We start from the raw sequence: 14,143 nt of genomic DNA on the forward strand, positions 1-14,143 counted from the left end.
TACAGGGATACAGTTTAGTCCGTATTGCCCAGAGAAAGGACGACAATAATGTTACAATCAAGTTCTTTAGAGCTCCAAAGCTGCTCGTTTTTCTTTCTTCTCTGTTAGTAAAAAAAAAAAACCAAAAGAAAAAAGATTAAAAAAAATGAATTGCACTTGTTCTTGTGGCCTTCTTTACTTTTGAGATTGTCTGCCCACCCTTGATTCTCCATCCACCATTTCTACTGAAAGCATTTTAGTTGTCAATCCTATATTAAAACAAAGGGTTCTCCTTTTCCCCCTTAAATTTATAAGAATCTAAAGCAGCAACAAGGTCCCCATGAAAACTTGCTATTTAATTGTCCCAGTTCTTGTTGAGTGCTGCTGTGAAAAGTGACACACTTCAGCCATAGGCCAGTACTTTTCTAAGGGTTGGTGCTCAAACCAAAGACTCCTCTTTCTGCTGAGGAGTGTGTCTGAAATTCCAGGACAGGCCCCAGCTCCACACTGGCTCCGTGTTTTGTGGACTTTGGTGTAAAAACCGCTGTGGGCTCTACGGAGGGATTCGAGTAGTCTTTATTAAGGTATCACCCCACAAAATAAGCAGCGTTGTTGGCTGCACTTCTCTACTCAGACCTCGCCCCTTGCTTCTCAGTAGGTGTGCTGTAGTTCCTGCTCTTTGAAAGATTACTGCCTTGAGACACTCTCCTCTAACAGGCTCTGCTGCTGAGGCAGAGGGAGCTTTACACGTGAAGAGGGTGTCAGACCAGTGCTAACGCAAGGTCGAGTTCCTCCTCCCCTGCGCCCCGATACAGGGAAAGGAATACGAGAAAAGCTTTGTGAGGGGCGGCCTATGTAGCAGGCTGCTTCCCTTGGAACGCACTGCAGCTGCTGCTCTTAAGCAAAGTTTTTGTGCTTAGGAATGTGTTTCATCAGTGGTTTTCCTTCTGCCATAGCTCTTGCTTTTGTTTGGTGTTGGTGGTACTTTAATAAAAAACGTAGCTCTCTTGCCACGTGGTGGTGAGCCCGCTGCTGTCAGCCGTGCCTTAGCGCTGCAAGCAAGAGCAGGGGCTGGGGTTGCAGTCAAATTGAGTGGTGCTCAGAAAGCACTGACGGATTTTGCTGGCCTATGGATGAAAGGAAGCCATCACGGAGCAGAAAAAGCATGGCTGAAGAGCCCATTTTTGTTAATCAAATACTCATTAAAGGAATCTTTCCTCTGCACACATATTTCCCCCCCCACTCCCTGCCTTTTGGAGTTCCCCTGATTGGCAACTGTTTGTAGTTTCTTTTTTTTCTTTTTTTTCCAATCCCCAGCTTTGTAAAATTTCAACAAAACGTTGTCTGAACCAATCCAATCGGTGCCTGTTGGGAGCCAAATGATCAGTTGTCATTTCCAAGAGGCGGAGGGCGCTATGCTCTTTTCCAACATGATGGCAGTCATTGCAGATGATTGATAGAAGTCATTTTTTATTTTTTGTCATTTGTTGGGAGTTACTAACCACATTGTAAACTTGCCCCCTTGCTGCATATTTTACATTTCTCTGCTTTACTGAAAATATGAATGAGCTGTCAGTTCTTTGTTTAGAAAGTGGTAACCTTGGAAGTAGTAGATGTTTCAATACCTTCAAAGACTTAAAAGTGCCCGTTTGACAATGAAAATTCCACTTGCAGCTGAAAGAGCAGAGAAATTTAAATGGAGCTTTAGCTTCAGCCAGTCTCTGAAATTAACATGAAGTTTTTGCTTCTCTGCTCTTTTCCCACTGTAGGTGGTTTTTTCATTGACAGTCCCTATTGCCAGCCTCTCAGCATCGCACCTTTTATTATTCACTTGGGCCCTCAAGATTTCTTCTCTGACTTCTAGAACCATCAGGTTGTGTGGCTCGAAATGGCATTTTGCACATGTCTTAAAAGCAAGAACAAACGTGGCTCGTTTTGAGGTTTCTCAACTCCACACATGGAATCTGAGCTTTTTTCCTTTTTGTTCTTTTTGTAAAAAAAGTGTTTTTCTCACTTCTTGAACTTTGTCCCTGGAATGAAAAGCAATACCCCAAGCCACAGTCCTTTCTTTGGGTACACAGCAATAGATGTGTATATACTTCTGGCTATTTCTTTACACTCCAAGGGAAAGACTGGTGTGTCGAGGGGGACAGGGGACGCACCAAATGCCCAAACAAGAAAGAAAAGCCAGCAGAGTGTCTGCTTTAAGCAGCAAATCCTGTGTTTACTTTCACTATTTCACTCCTTTCGAATTTTAATACAGTGACTGAATTTGCATGTTTCCTGCAAAAATTGCTACACGGACTTGCAATGGTTGCTCTGGAAGCAGCAGTGCTTTGAACCATTGTGCATGTCAGCAGACATGGAATGTAGCAAAAAGGCAGATGAAAAAAATAGAATATATATTTTTTCCAAAATCAAACTAAATAATATATTCTCTCTCTCTCTCTGTCTCTTCCCCACATCATTAATATGAGGCACAAAAAGGGTAGCCCTGATTTTCAAATGGGATTCCTTTTGTGTGTCTCAAAATCATGACAGGAAAACACAGTATTTGGTAAACTTCCAGTAAAAAAACCCAAACGTTGCAGCTCTAAATTTACTGAGTTTTTTTCCTCTGCAATATTTGTATGTTGCTACTTTGAGATTGTGAATCAGCAATAACTGAAAGGTGAATGTGTTTTTTTTTTTAAATGGTATTGGAACATCTATATGTTGCAGCTTAAGACTTGTAAGCAGTTTTCAGCAGGTTAATACCACTTTATTCTCATTTTCTCCGGACCTTCATAGCCATATGCACTTGTATAAAATAAGCAGAAATGTAGTGACTGTAAGCTGAGATCGTGATATAAAAGGTAAGAGATTTTATTTTCAGCTTAAAGAATATTTTTATTGCTTTTTTTCTAAAAATCTCATATACCTGTGACAATCTTGTATATGGCACGTTTTTATTATGTCTTGTTTAACTAAATGTTTGAACAGGTAATACCAGGTCTGAATTCCAACTTTGTATTTTTGAAGGCCACTTCAAATACTCTAGTTTCAGTTAAGAAAATATTACTTAACACTTTTAAGAAATTGTTTGGTTTTATCAACAGACTGTTCTCCTTCGAATATTTTTCTCTTGTGTAGCATAAAAAGCTGTATTGATACTGCTGTGTCAGGCAGTGCATTCCTGGCGTGCCTGTGGAAAACGCTCGGGTTGGTACCAAAGCCCTGGCCTGCACTGAAAGCCATACCAGGGTCATAGGTACGTGGAATAAAAAGGAGAAGTGGTACATGTGCATGTATCTAACTAATAGAGACATGATTTCCCTAAACTATGAAAGCTAAACTCCAAATGAAGAATCAAGGACTTTAATGATATTAAAGTCTGCAGAGATCAAATTACACGAGGCCAAATGAATTGCCGAGGCAGCCAGGCTCGCTCTCCCCTGCGGGGGCAGTGGGAGGAGAGGAAGGCAGGCAGGCAGTGATTTAGCTCTGCGTGAGTGATTTGCCTAGCTGTGGTTTTCTAAAGCCAGAAATTAGGATACAGCCATCCATAAATAATTATTTTCAGTTCCACAGTAAATGTTTTAACAAATATTTTACTTGGATTAAAATGGTTTTGGATGGTGACCTCCATGGTGCACATGGTATGTGTAGTTTTAAAGTACCAGGGGTTTTTAATTTGCCTTTCTATAACCTTGCGTTATGCAAAGTTGCATAGTGCAGTACTGCACCACTGCAGTACTTGCAGTACTTGAAGTTGCTGGAAACAACTCTTTTTTACATAAAAACAGGTAAAAATTTTAAAAAGCCAAAAGGAGGGAGCTGGTTGTTTTGTATTAGCATTTAAGGTCTCAATTCAGAGATGAAAGCATAAAAAACCCCTGACTGATCAGAGTTGATCCCGATGTAAAACAGGAGAACGCTTGCTATGGAATATGTAGTGGTGTATCAGGCCCAAAGCTGCTTGTTTTGCATCAAAATGTAACAGCAAAAGTAAATCATAGTTCAATATTGAAACATCAGATTCACTAAACTGCATGTGTAGGTTATCCATGACTCTGGGTCAGTTGGATAGAATTCCCAGGCTGAAACAGAACAAAAGCTGTTCAGTGCTGTTAGCTGTGCTGCTGTGGGCAGAATCCCACCTGGCAAGCAGCCTGCCTGCCTGCACTGGGGGAGTGACCTTCAGGCTGCACCAGGGACCTGCCCATCACCCCACGTAACCATTCCATTCCCTTTGCAGGTGCAGCCTATGTACCATCAGAATGTGGTGCAGATTTTCATCTGCTGTTATCTTCAAGGTGCAAACCTGGGGCTTGGTCTGAAGCTCACTTAAAATTCAGTTCATTCTGTTGGCCTGTCAGGGGAAGCAGTCCTGATGGTGGAGCAGCAGGCTGCTCCTTCCTTCACAAGACAGTATTTTGTATGTGTCAAGGCACTGCTAAGGTGCATTATAATCAACTTGAGTATTCCTTTCCTAGGCTTAACTGATGTCAGTCTGACAAGCACTGTCCAATTCAAGGACTGATTAATAAAATGTCTTGCTGACTCGTATTTGATCTGTTTCTTTGTGGCCTGTACTTGGCAGCTTAATCCATTTGTATTGGTTTCCATCAGAACTGCTTTGACTGTGAATTTCCATCTTTTTTTGTCATGACCCTTTTGACTCTTACAACCCTAAGCATTGCACTCATGCCTTTTCACATTCTCACTTTGTTGGCTCTTCTCTTTTTCACTGACAAGATACTAAATTTCTCTAATACATTTTTGTTTGTAATGCAAGAACTTATGTTTGAAATTTGTCCCCTTGCCTTTGCTGCACCCCTTCTCAGCAGGAGAGACCCCATTTCCTTACATGTGAACTGCACAGTTAAAGACTCCTCAGCCCTGGGTTTTGCAGCCACTTGGAATCAGTGATAAGATCAGAAGGTGCAAGATTGCCAAGGACCCCTGTCTCATTGACAGTGGACCTTGAGCAAAACATTTCCATGTACTTGTCACAGATGCAGGCTCCTCAGAGCACTGGCATTTGAGAGAGCAGGGAAATTCTAACCACAGGCTTTAACCTAACTGAAATACTAGGCTGTTAGCTGATGTGTAATTTGGATAACATTTGCTTGACCAATGCTGCAACAAGCATTGATTTGCTGAGGCAGAACTAGAACCTTCTTTCTTTTGCATAATATTTGCAGGTTTCCTTCTAAAGGCCTCCCCACAGAAGCATGGTCTGATATGCCTTTTCTGTGAGATAAGAGGCCTGTTTTATGGCTACTAAACGTTGTGTTTCTGGACATACCCAAGAGCCAAATACATAACCTGCTGCACCATGCTGTGTGCAGCTGCTGCTATTGTTGCCTAGCTTGTACAACCTTTTCAGAGTAGCAGAAACTTATTCCATGGTTTGAATTTCTGGTTCATGGAAAAGAATTCTGAAAAGTTCCTTTCCATCAGTACATATATAAATAGGATACCAGGGAAAGTCTGTGCCTATACACTACCCACCTTAACTTAGTTTTAGCTAACCAGATGATAGTGTGTATTTTGGGAGATGGTGTCTGGCACGTAAAGGATTAAAAGAAGCCAGAGCTTTAAATGAAGAACTGACCTGTTTAATGTGTTATCTGCAGGGGATGTGAATGGCATTACCAGTGACTTTAGAAGAAACTTTGAGCTTCAGTGGTCTGCTTGGTTACCAGTGAGGAAAATAAGGCTATTTACAGAATCAGGAGATCAAGATATAGACAGTTCCACTGTTAAAGCAGCATTTGTTTGCCTTTAGCCACGCTTGCACACGAACTCACAATCAGGCAGGTATATGCCTTCCCTTTCTATCAGTTTGGTTTTCATGGGATCACACAAGAGAGGAAGGGGTGTATACCCAGCCTGTTGGGCTGAGTCATGTCTGAAGTGCCCGTGCAGGACAGTGGTTCTTTGCAGCCCATCTGCCCCTTCAGAGAGTTTAGTCCCAGTGACTTCTTACACAGTTGCAGCATTGGTGTCAGAGCAGCATTGATATGACCCTGCTGTGAGGTCATATATATATTCTAGAAACAGTGTTTTCTCTTGGTTTGAAATAGATGAAAGCCAGACATTATTGCTTGGGAATTTATCAACATATGACTTCAGGAGACACCTGGTGTTACCATACATATGATACACATCAGCTGGTAGCTCCTCTCCAGAGAGCTGGCACCTCCATCTTACCAGCTGCAATGGCCAAAGAACTCGAGTTTTCAACAGCAGCCTTTACAGATGGAAACCCTCCAGTATGCTAACCATACAGCATTCTCCTCAGCATTTTTCCCCTGATGGGTGAGTGGCAGCTGGAGTGCTTGTCATTTTCCCAGATATGCAACTATGAATTTTCTTCTGTCAGTTCTGTCCTCCTTCCCTGCCTTTCCTGATCATCTTCTACCACCCCAGTGAACAACTCAGTCTCTAAAATTATGGAATTGTTACACAGAAGTTTCTAGATTCTTTAAAACTTTGTTAATCAGCCTATAAAGAGCTTCAGAGAAACAAGTTTTCCTACAAATATTGCAGCTTTATCATGTGCCAAGGGACTATTTTTACTTATTTACAAAGATCTGTGAAAAGTACTCTGGAGATCTCTGCTCTCTGGAGACTAGGATTTTTTCTTTGAGAACACTTGCCTTCTGGCAGGAAAAAAGATTTAAAGCATGTCTTAATAACAGACTATGCCCTCTAGCCACTGAAAGAACTTAATTGGGGAAAAGTGCAAAAATCTAAAATCATTTGAGGTTTTTTTGCTTTCATTGAACTATGGAGAAGAATTTCCCCAACCAGAAGTTATTAGGAAGCAGAAAATGAAGGAAGAGTGGCATGAAGATTTTTCAAGTAGTCTAGGAAAAAAAAAAATCTCTTGTTTGTTGACTGTTCAACTATGAGACATCAACCTCTTGGCACTTCTAAAACTCCAAGGCATTAATAAATGTGAGCAGCTTTAACACATCATCCCTGATCCAGTCCCAGAATGTACCTGGAGAATGAGCCTGGCTACCCCTGTCTTTTCAGTCACAGATCCCCTGGAAGATAGTGTCCCTTGCTTCATTTGTAATTCCACATCTGTGCTTTTGAGAATCTTTTGAGATTCTCAAACATCTCTCCAGAGCTGTATAAATGATGAGCAAGCAAACAATAAAGGATTTCAATCTTTACTCAGATAAAATTGAAAGTCTTCCTCTGCCTCTGTTGCTTGGTAGGCTGATACAATCTATGTGGTACTCTTGCTAAACTCTCTGTAGACAGTTGCCTGTTACTTAATCCAGGGAAAAATATGTCACAGTCTCAAAAGAATTCCAAGTGGTAGAAGCAGCTTACAAAGACAGCTGCTATTTCCAGTGGCTCTGGGAAACAGCACAGTCCTCTGCTGCAGGACTCTCTTTTGGATGCATGATGAGATATGTAAATGGGAAGTTCAGACTGTTTTCTTGGTCATGAAGTTGACCAAGACCTATCCTCTCTGGCATCAAAAGAATGAAAAGGACCCCTCTGCAGGACTCACTGAGGATTTTGCTAGAAACAGTTGTACTATCTTACAAACAGTAACTCAGCTTGAATGTTAAGGACATAGACCCTCTCAGGCTTCCTGCTGAATAAATCTATTTAAAAATGGGACACCTTATTGATTTGTTTAAAGCAATGCAAAGGGATACTGTAGTCACGTCTGCCATATATAGTGTATGAGACAGCTTGTCTAACAGCTCATTGGTTTCATTCTGGTTTAGCACATCTAGTTTTCTGTGAATCTGATCCTCACTGTAAAGTGGAAATTCTTTTAAGAGTGGTTTTCAAGCGATTCACTGGAGCAACTCAGCATTGAAGTCCTGTGCCTGGAGATTGGGATTATGGCAGTAGTTTTCACCTGTACTTTCTTTTGAACATTAACCACTTCTGCTAGTAATTAAATGTTTGGTATTAAGGGAATTGTCATCACAAAGCCCTTTTTTTTCTTTAGCCCCAGAAGTTATGTCTCCTTAGCTTTATTTGTGTCATCTAAACCATACTTATTTATGTCCAGGTTTTCTAGTGCTCCTGAAACACCTTCCTTTTTCCCATTCTTCTAGAAATGGGGCCAGTTCAGTGCTTCACTTGCAGCTGATGTTTCAGATAATACAAAAGTACTAGTTTGTACTAGTAGGATACCTATTCCTGTTCCTCTAGTCTGAGAGTCTTCTAGGAGAAAGGTTGCTTTTTCTGCAAGGCCTGTCTGATAGTGTGTAGGCTGTGCAATGCCTTACTGAATTTTTTAAGAGGAAAGTTCCTCATAGTGTAAGGTTTCAATTCAGTAAAGACTTTTTTTCTCCAGCTCCTGTGGCTGCATGAAGCATTCAGACCACATGTTTACCTTGACATAGAAGAAGAGCAAAATGTCCAATGCTGGTGTACAGAGGTGTGCAGTTCTAATGCAAAATTCTTACTTTGGATGTTGTTTTATCTTGTATTTGGTGCCTTAATTCTGTAAAATCTACAGTCATATATACTGGATCATAGGTACTTTATCCATCAAGTCTAGTCTACAGAAACTGTTGCAGTGGGAGAGTTCTCTTCCATGTTAATTAATAATCCAATTAAAGTTCCAAGAATTTTGAGAGCATATAAAAAAATCTAACCACAGACTGAGACTGAATTTATCTGACTTCTCACTTCAGAGATTTGTGGCAATAAGGTAACTAGAGGTACAGTCTCTTCTATCCTGTGTAAGTAAACAATATTAAAATGTTTTATAGCTAGCCAGAAGTGCATGTTTGTGAAAACCTCTGGACTGTTATCTCTACAACAACAAATTACACTAATTCTAAAAGGCATTAATTGACTGTAATTAGCTATCCTTCATTCATTGGTACAGGACAGTTGGAATGAGTAAGAGTTGCTATTCATTTTTTTATTCCAAAACAGCACATGAACTTTATACCTGTCTCTTGCCTGGATCTAGAAGCTCCAGGTGCCTTATGCTGCTTTGCAGTTGCTGAGCTGTAGTGGAGTTTCTCCCTGAACATGCTTGTTGAAAGTGCCTGGTCCTGGTAGAATGGACTGAGGCGAGAGAGAGAGAGAAAAGAAAAAAAATGAAGCTAGAATACCCTTCTCCTGTCTTAAATGTGGAGCATCATAGACAAAAGGTGGAGGGAAAGTTACACTGCCTTTTCCAAGTCCATTATTAGAGTCTGTGGTAAATCCAGGAAGTTTCTGTCTGCTGTGGTAAACCAGCATCCTTAGTACACTAAGAGCAGGAGGGGATGGTAGTGTTTTTTCAAAGAGATGAGAGCAGAGGTTTAAGCTATCCACACAGCAGGCTAACAGCCCCTAGTGATGTTGCTGCAGGAGATAATCTGTATTTCCTGTTCAGTAAACAAGTCCAAGATGGAAAGTCTTCCAGAGAAGGAAGCGGAACAGGAGAAATCCAATGAACAAGTTCTATTTCCTGATGCAGCGCTATCCAGAACAGGGACACTGCTCTAGGCAGTGTAGCTGGCATTCAGCTGAACTTTGGGGGGGAACAGAACAATAGTCATTTCCCACACAGGAATGCTAGCAACTTATTTCTGCAGTGCCCAGAGTATTCTAGACAACTTGCTTTTACACAGAACAGCATGGCAACAAAAGAAAGCAGCTTCTGCTTCCACAACTACATGTTGTAATGTACATATTTCAGGTCACCAATGTTAGTGTGATTAGTTATGACACAGTAGGTTCATCTTACCAGAAAAGCCTATTTTGACATTCTATCCACTTCTATTTTTTTTAAGCTAGAGGAGTCAATTATAGCACTCATCTGTTTCGAAGGGAGTAGAGCAGAAGGTAAGTTTTAACCTCATACTTCAAAGCTGCTATGAATCAGTTGATTAACAGTGTTCCATGGAAACAACCTGATGTACTTATTTTCTTCGTGCTCATTTCTATGTTCTTAGAAAAGCACAAGCTTGTGTAAGCATAATCAATACAAAGTTACTCAGGGTACTGTTCATCTCAGCAGTGGACACTAGCTGCATCTTAAGTCAACAGGCACATATAAATCACGCTTAATTAAGAGGAACCGAACATCCTGGCAGGTTTTGCTTCACTACTGGCACTGTTACAATTTAATGATCTATGCATACAGAAATGGGTGTATTGCTGCAGTCCCAATAGAACTTGCAGTTCTGTAAGGGCATCCTGTAAACTAACAAAGTACAACATAGTCAGGGAAGGAGAGAGAGGAGTATTCTTTCATTGTTTCCACAAAGAACCGTTAATAAGCAGATGGAAAGTGATACTGCTGAAAGCAGAATACTGGTGGGCTGAAGAACAGCATTCAAGCAGTACAGCTTTTGAAAAGTGAAGTGACTCTGTCAATTCTACGATGAAAATTCTAGTTTGCTGTATGAATTATTTCCTGTGTTTTCAAACTACTATCACTACTTTCCTACTCAAAATAACAGGGTAAAGACAAGTGTAGTTGTCTAATAACACCTACTGCATGGAAATAGACATAGACTGGGAGAAAACGGAGGCTGTACTGCAGAGAGCATATTCAACTACAGAGCCATTCTCTGGGCAATGCTGCATCATTTAAGAGTGGGTAAATACACCTTCAGGGACAACATGACACAGAACAGATGTTTTAAAAAAAACCTACAAAAACCATAAAAAAAAGCCTCAAAGCTTTGTCCAGTCATACATTTATTCTTCCCTGAAAACGGGACAGGTACATTCACGTGCGCTTAGTGAGCTCTACATCAGACATCACAGAGGTCCTTAAGGACGAATGTTTTGAAGTTAGTCTCCTTTTGGACAGAAAAGGGAGGAAGTTGACTCTGTCTTCCAGTTCCAAGTGCAGTGTCTTATTTCTGATCTTAACCCTAAATCAATACTTATTGATCAAACTGACAAAGCTTTTTAGGTTGACCAGCTCTCTTCGAAGCAATTTTTTCCTCTCAAGCCTCTGCAGGGGCCAGAAACTGGTGCTTCACTACTGCTTCCACTCCAGAATGTCACCCGTCCTCCAGCTGTCCCAGGGCCATGGTGGGACACTTGCACTTCCAGGAGAGCAACGCTGCTGGCGGGGACTGCCAAAAGCACTGAAATACTACAGCAGAGCAAGCCCCAGTGGGCTGTGTGCTTTTTAAGGTCCTGCCTAGTTCTTAGTGACAAAGTTGAGCATGAAACATGTACTGCCCCTTAATGGGAAGGACATCCATGGGAAGCAGTGTGGGCAGTGAAGATTTCTGAGGAAAGGCTGGTGCTTTCCAAGTCCAACTCATGAGTTTTTAAAAAAAAACAAAACCAAAACATGGTCGAGTTGTCACCCACCAAAAAATCTCCATCAGTCAAATCAACAATTGCTGCTAATTGGGCTAAAACATCCTCCTATAACTCAAAGGTACCACCACCCATCCATCTAACGAGTTCTTAAGCAAAGCATCCTCAGGAGGCAGAGCCCTGCTAAGAGTCTGCACACAAGAAGGCAGACAGGAAATCTGGCACTGCAGCATAATGTGAGTTTTCAGATGACAATTACTTCTACAAGCCAAAGGAAAAGACAGAGGCAGTGCTCTGGGGCAGTGTTTCATGCTCAGCAAGTTTGTAGAGGGGAGGAATGCAATTCTATAAATCACATGTACTGTATTTCTGTTTCTAGACTTGAATGAATTTCACTTTTCCTTTGTGGGTCAGCATAGTAAACATTAAAGAAAAGGTCTATTTTTCTAAATCTCTTTCACCAACAGAGGTCTGACCTGCAGCCAACAGATGGAATTATTTATCCACAGAGGACAGAGTGTTTATTTTTGCACTAAGATTGGATACAGCATTGAATAAAAAGAAATATGACCTTTGAACTATCTAAACCTTAAATATCATGAACAAATTCCACAAATAAGTAGTATGGAGGACAATTCCATCTTTCTTCCCAGCAAATCTCTCTCTCAAAAGAAGTTACCCAGAACACAACTTCCAAATGGAAGTACAAGAAGTCCTTGTGGTCTAATTACAGAATACTTTCAAAAGATATTTCAGATTTCTCCCAATCTGTAATGCAGAGAGCAATGAGGATTAAACTATTCCTGACTATACTGTAAATAAAGTAACCTCAAGTAATTCGGCAACAACTGTAGCTATTTATAGCATTAAAATGTAATCTGAACATTCAAATTGTGTTGATTTGGGAGCAGTTGAGTGGGAAGAAAAATAACTGCACACTGAATTTTAAATTGAGCTGTTATCTACTCATGAGCCAAAAAAACCTGCAAATGTTAAGTAAATGGAATGCTCTTTGCACATTAAGTTGCTTCCTCACATGATGCTGTACCCTGTACACTTGGCTTCATTTGGCTTCTGCGTTGTGGGTTGTACGCCAGCCACTGTTATTAACTGTACACAACACTTAGATCGGCACTGTAATCTCGGGTCATTTGCCACTGATTGTAAGCCAATGCTACAGACTGCTCTGTATATAACACTCTAACCATGTCCCATGTGCTTCCAATAGCATACAATAAAGGCTTATCTCTGTAAGCAGGAATTATGGCCTTATGTTTGGGGTTGGGAGCGGGAGGAAGAGGAAGGTGTGTTTGCAGGGAGCAAACTGGCTTGAGGGTTTTTTGAAACCTGAGAAGCCAAACCACAGCAGTCTGTCTACTTTAGTCAGATATTAGGCTCAGCAGAAAGGGGAGACGAGCTTCCCAAGGCTGCAGTTTTATCAGAGATGTAAACATACGGCACACTGCAGTCACAAGCAGGAGGCATTCCTTCATGAAGGTGCCAGTGAACAGAGTATACCGGACTGAAACTATGCAAAGGCTGCTGCACACAGAACAGTCAACAGAGAAGCCCAGAGAAGGCTACAATGAAACTAGTCAGGAAGGCAAGTTTTACTTTGAAGGAAAACTGGGCATTTCCTAGTATTCAGCTGATAAGAAAAACTGGGTGTCTATTTTCTTAAAAGATAAATTACATCTATAAAGAATGAGCAAAGTTTTCTCAAACCTTTTTCTTCTCCTGCCCCTCTCATTTCACTGTGTTTCCTAAACATTAAATTCCTGTGGTCCCAGTTTGTCCTCTGAGGTCTGAGGCAAATCCGAGCAATTTCCTGGTCCAGAGCCACTGAGGGCAGGAGTTGTGGATACCATGAGAACTGTGTAGCTGTTGTTGTTTGCTTGAAGCTGCAACTCATGGTACGATTTACTGGAATATTCAAGTGTGCCCAGTTGCCTGAAGTTACAGAACGAGGTTTTACTCCAGAAGAGAAAATAGAGAAGTAATATTCTCATATGTTTTCTCAGAAGTGTTTTTTCTGGCCTTTAGTTCAGCATTTCAAGTCTAAGTGCAGAGGTCATTAATCAAATTCAGAGATCAGTCTTGAGGAAGGATTAAAAACTGTTGTGAGCTGACTAAAGTTGAGACTGACCTTAACGAGATGTATGGAACCCCCAAGCTTAGTGTATGTAACTAGAATAAGGCTAAGTGTGAGACTTTTGCACTTAACAGATGGTGTCAGCCAGCTGAGTCTGCTGTTGTGCAGCAAACAAGTCAGTTATGCATCTAACAGCTATTGAAGGACTGCTGTACCAAAACCAACTAAGCCACGCATCTCTTAATATTCAGAGCTGCATCAAATATTTATCAAGTAAGATCCATAAAGAACTGAACAGAGTCAGTTAAGAAAACATCATTAACTGAGCCAACATCATTGGCTGAAACTGAGGTCAGTTTTACCCTACGTGTCAACACAATACCACACCTGTGTACATGCTTACTGTTAGCTAGATTAAGAGGTCATTCAGAAAGCTAGCTCAGGATTATCATCTCAGAGGTGCTGAGAACACCGATGACTCCTCAGCAGTAGCCTGGCAATTGCTGGTCAGTGACAGCTAACAAATAGAGCTGGGCCTGATCCAGGAGCTGGCTGATGGTCTGTGGCCTCACAGGAATGAAACAAGTGGTAGATAAGGGAGTGGTGTACAGGAGGAGTAATACAATACTGAGTCAAGATTGATAGAGGAGGTTGGCATGTCCTTCTTTCTTCACAAATTCTTCACCAACTTTCTGCAAGAATAGCCTCACTTAATTGCTCACGACATTATGCTGACTTGGGTTGTTTGCTGCAGGACTGAGTTCCAGCAAGTCAGCTAGAAAGAGTTCTTCTCTTTCCCATTTGCCAAGCTGTAAATTA

The 14,143-nt window shown here is 41.1% G+C and overlaps 1 protein-coding gene across 10 annotated transcripts in view; it reads left to right on the forward strand.

Annotated features, from left to right (window-relative positions):
* Positions 1–12,466, forward strand: part of STRBP (spermatid perinuclear RNA binding protein) — a 60,337-nt gene extending 47,871 nt beyond the window's left edge. For 3 of the 10 annotated variants that reach the window (XM_062011856.1, XM_062011847.1, XM_062011849.1), the window contains one exon: positions 1,749–2,755. In XM_062011856.1, coding sequence (XP_061867840.1) covers positions 1,749–1,843 — 95 coding nt within the window. In that variant the 3' untranslated portion in view covers positions 1,844–2,755. The other 7 variants (XR_009820062.1, XR_009820064.1, XR_009820063.1 and 4 more) reach the window with 7 other exon arrangements.
* Positions 12,467–14,143: the final 1,677 nt, after the last annotated feature.

This window comes from Colius striatus, chromosome 19 (genome assembly GCF_028858725.1).
Source record: "Colius striatus isolate bColStr4 chromosome 19, bColStr4.1.hap1, whole genome shotgun sequence".
NCBI lineage: Eukaryota > Metazoa > Chordata > Aves > Coliiformes > Coliidae > Colius > Colius striatus.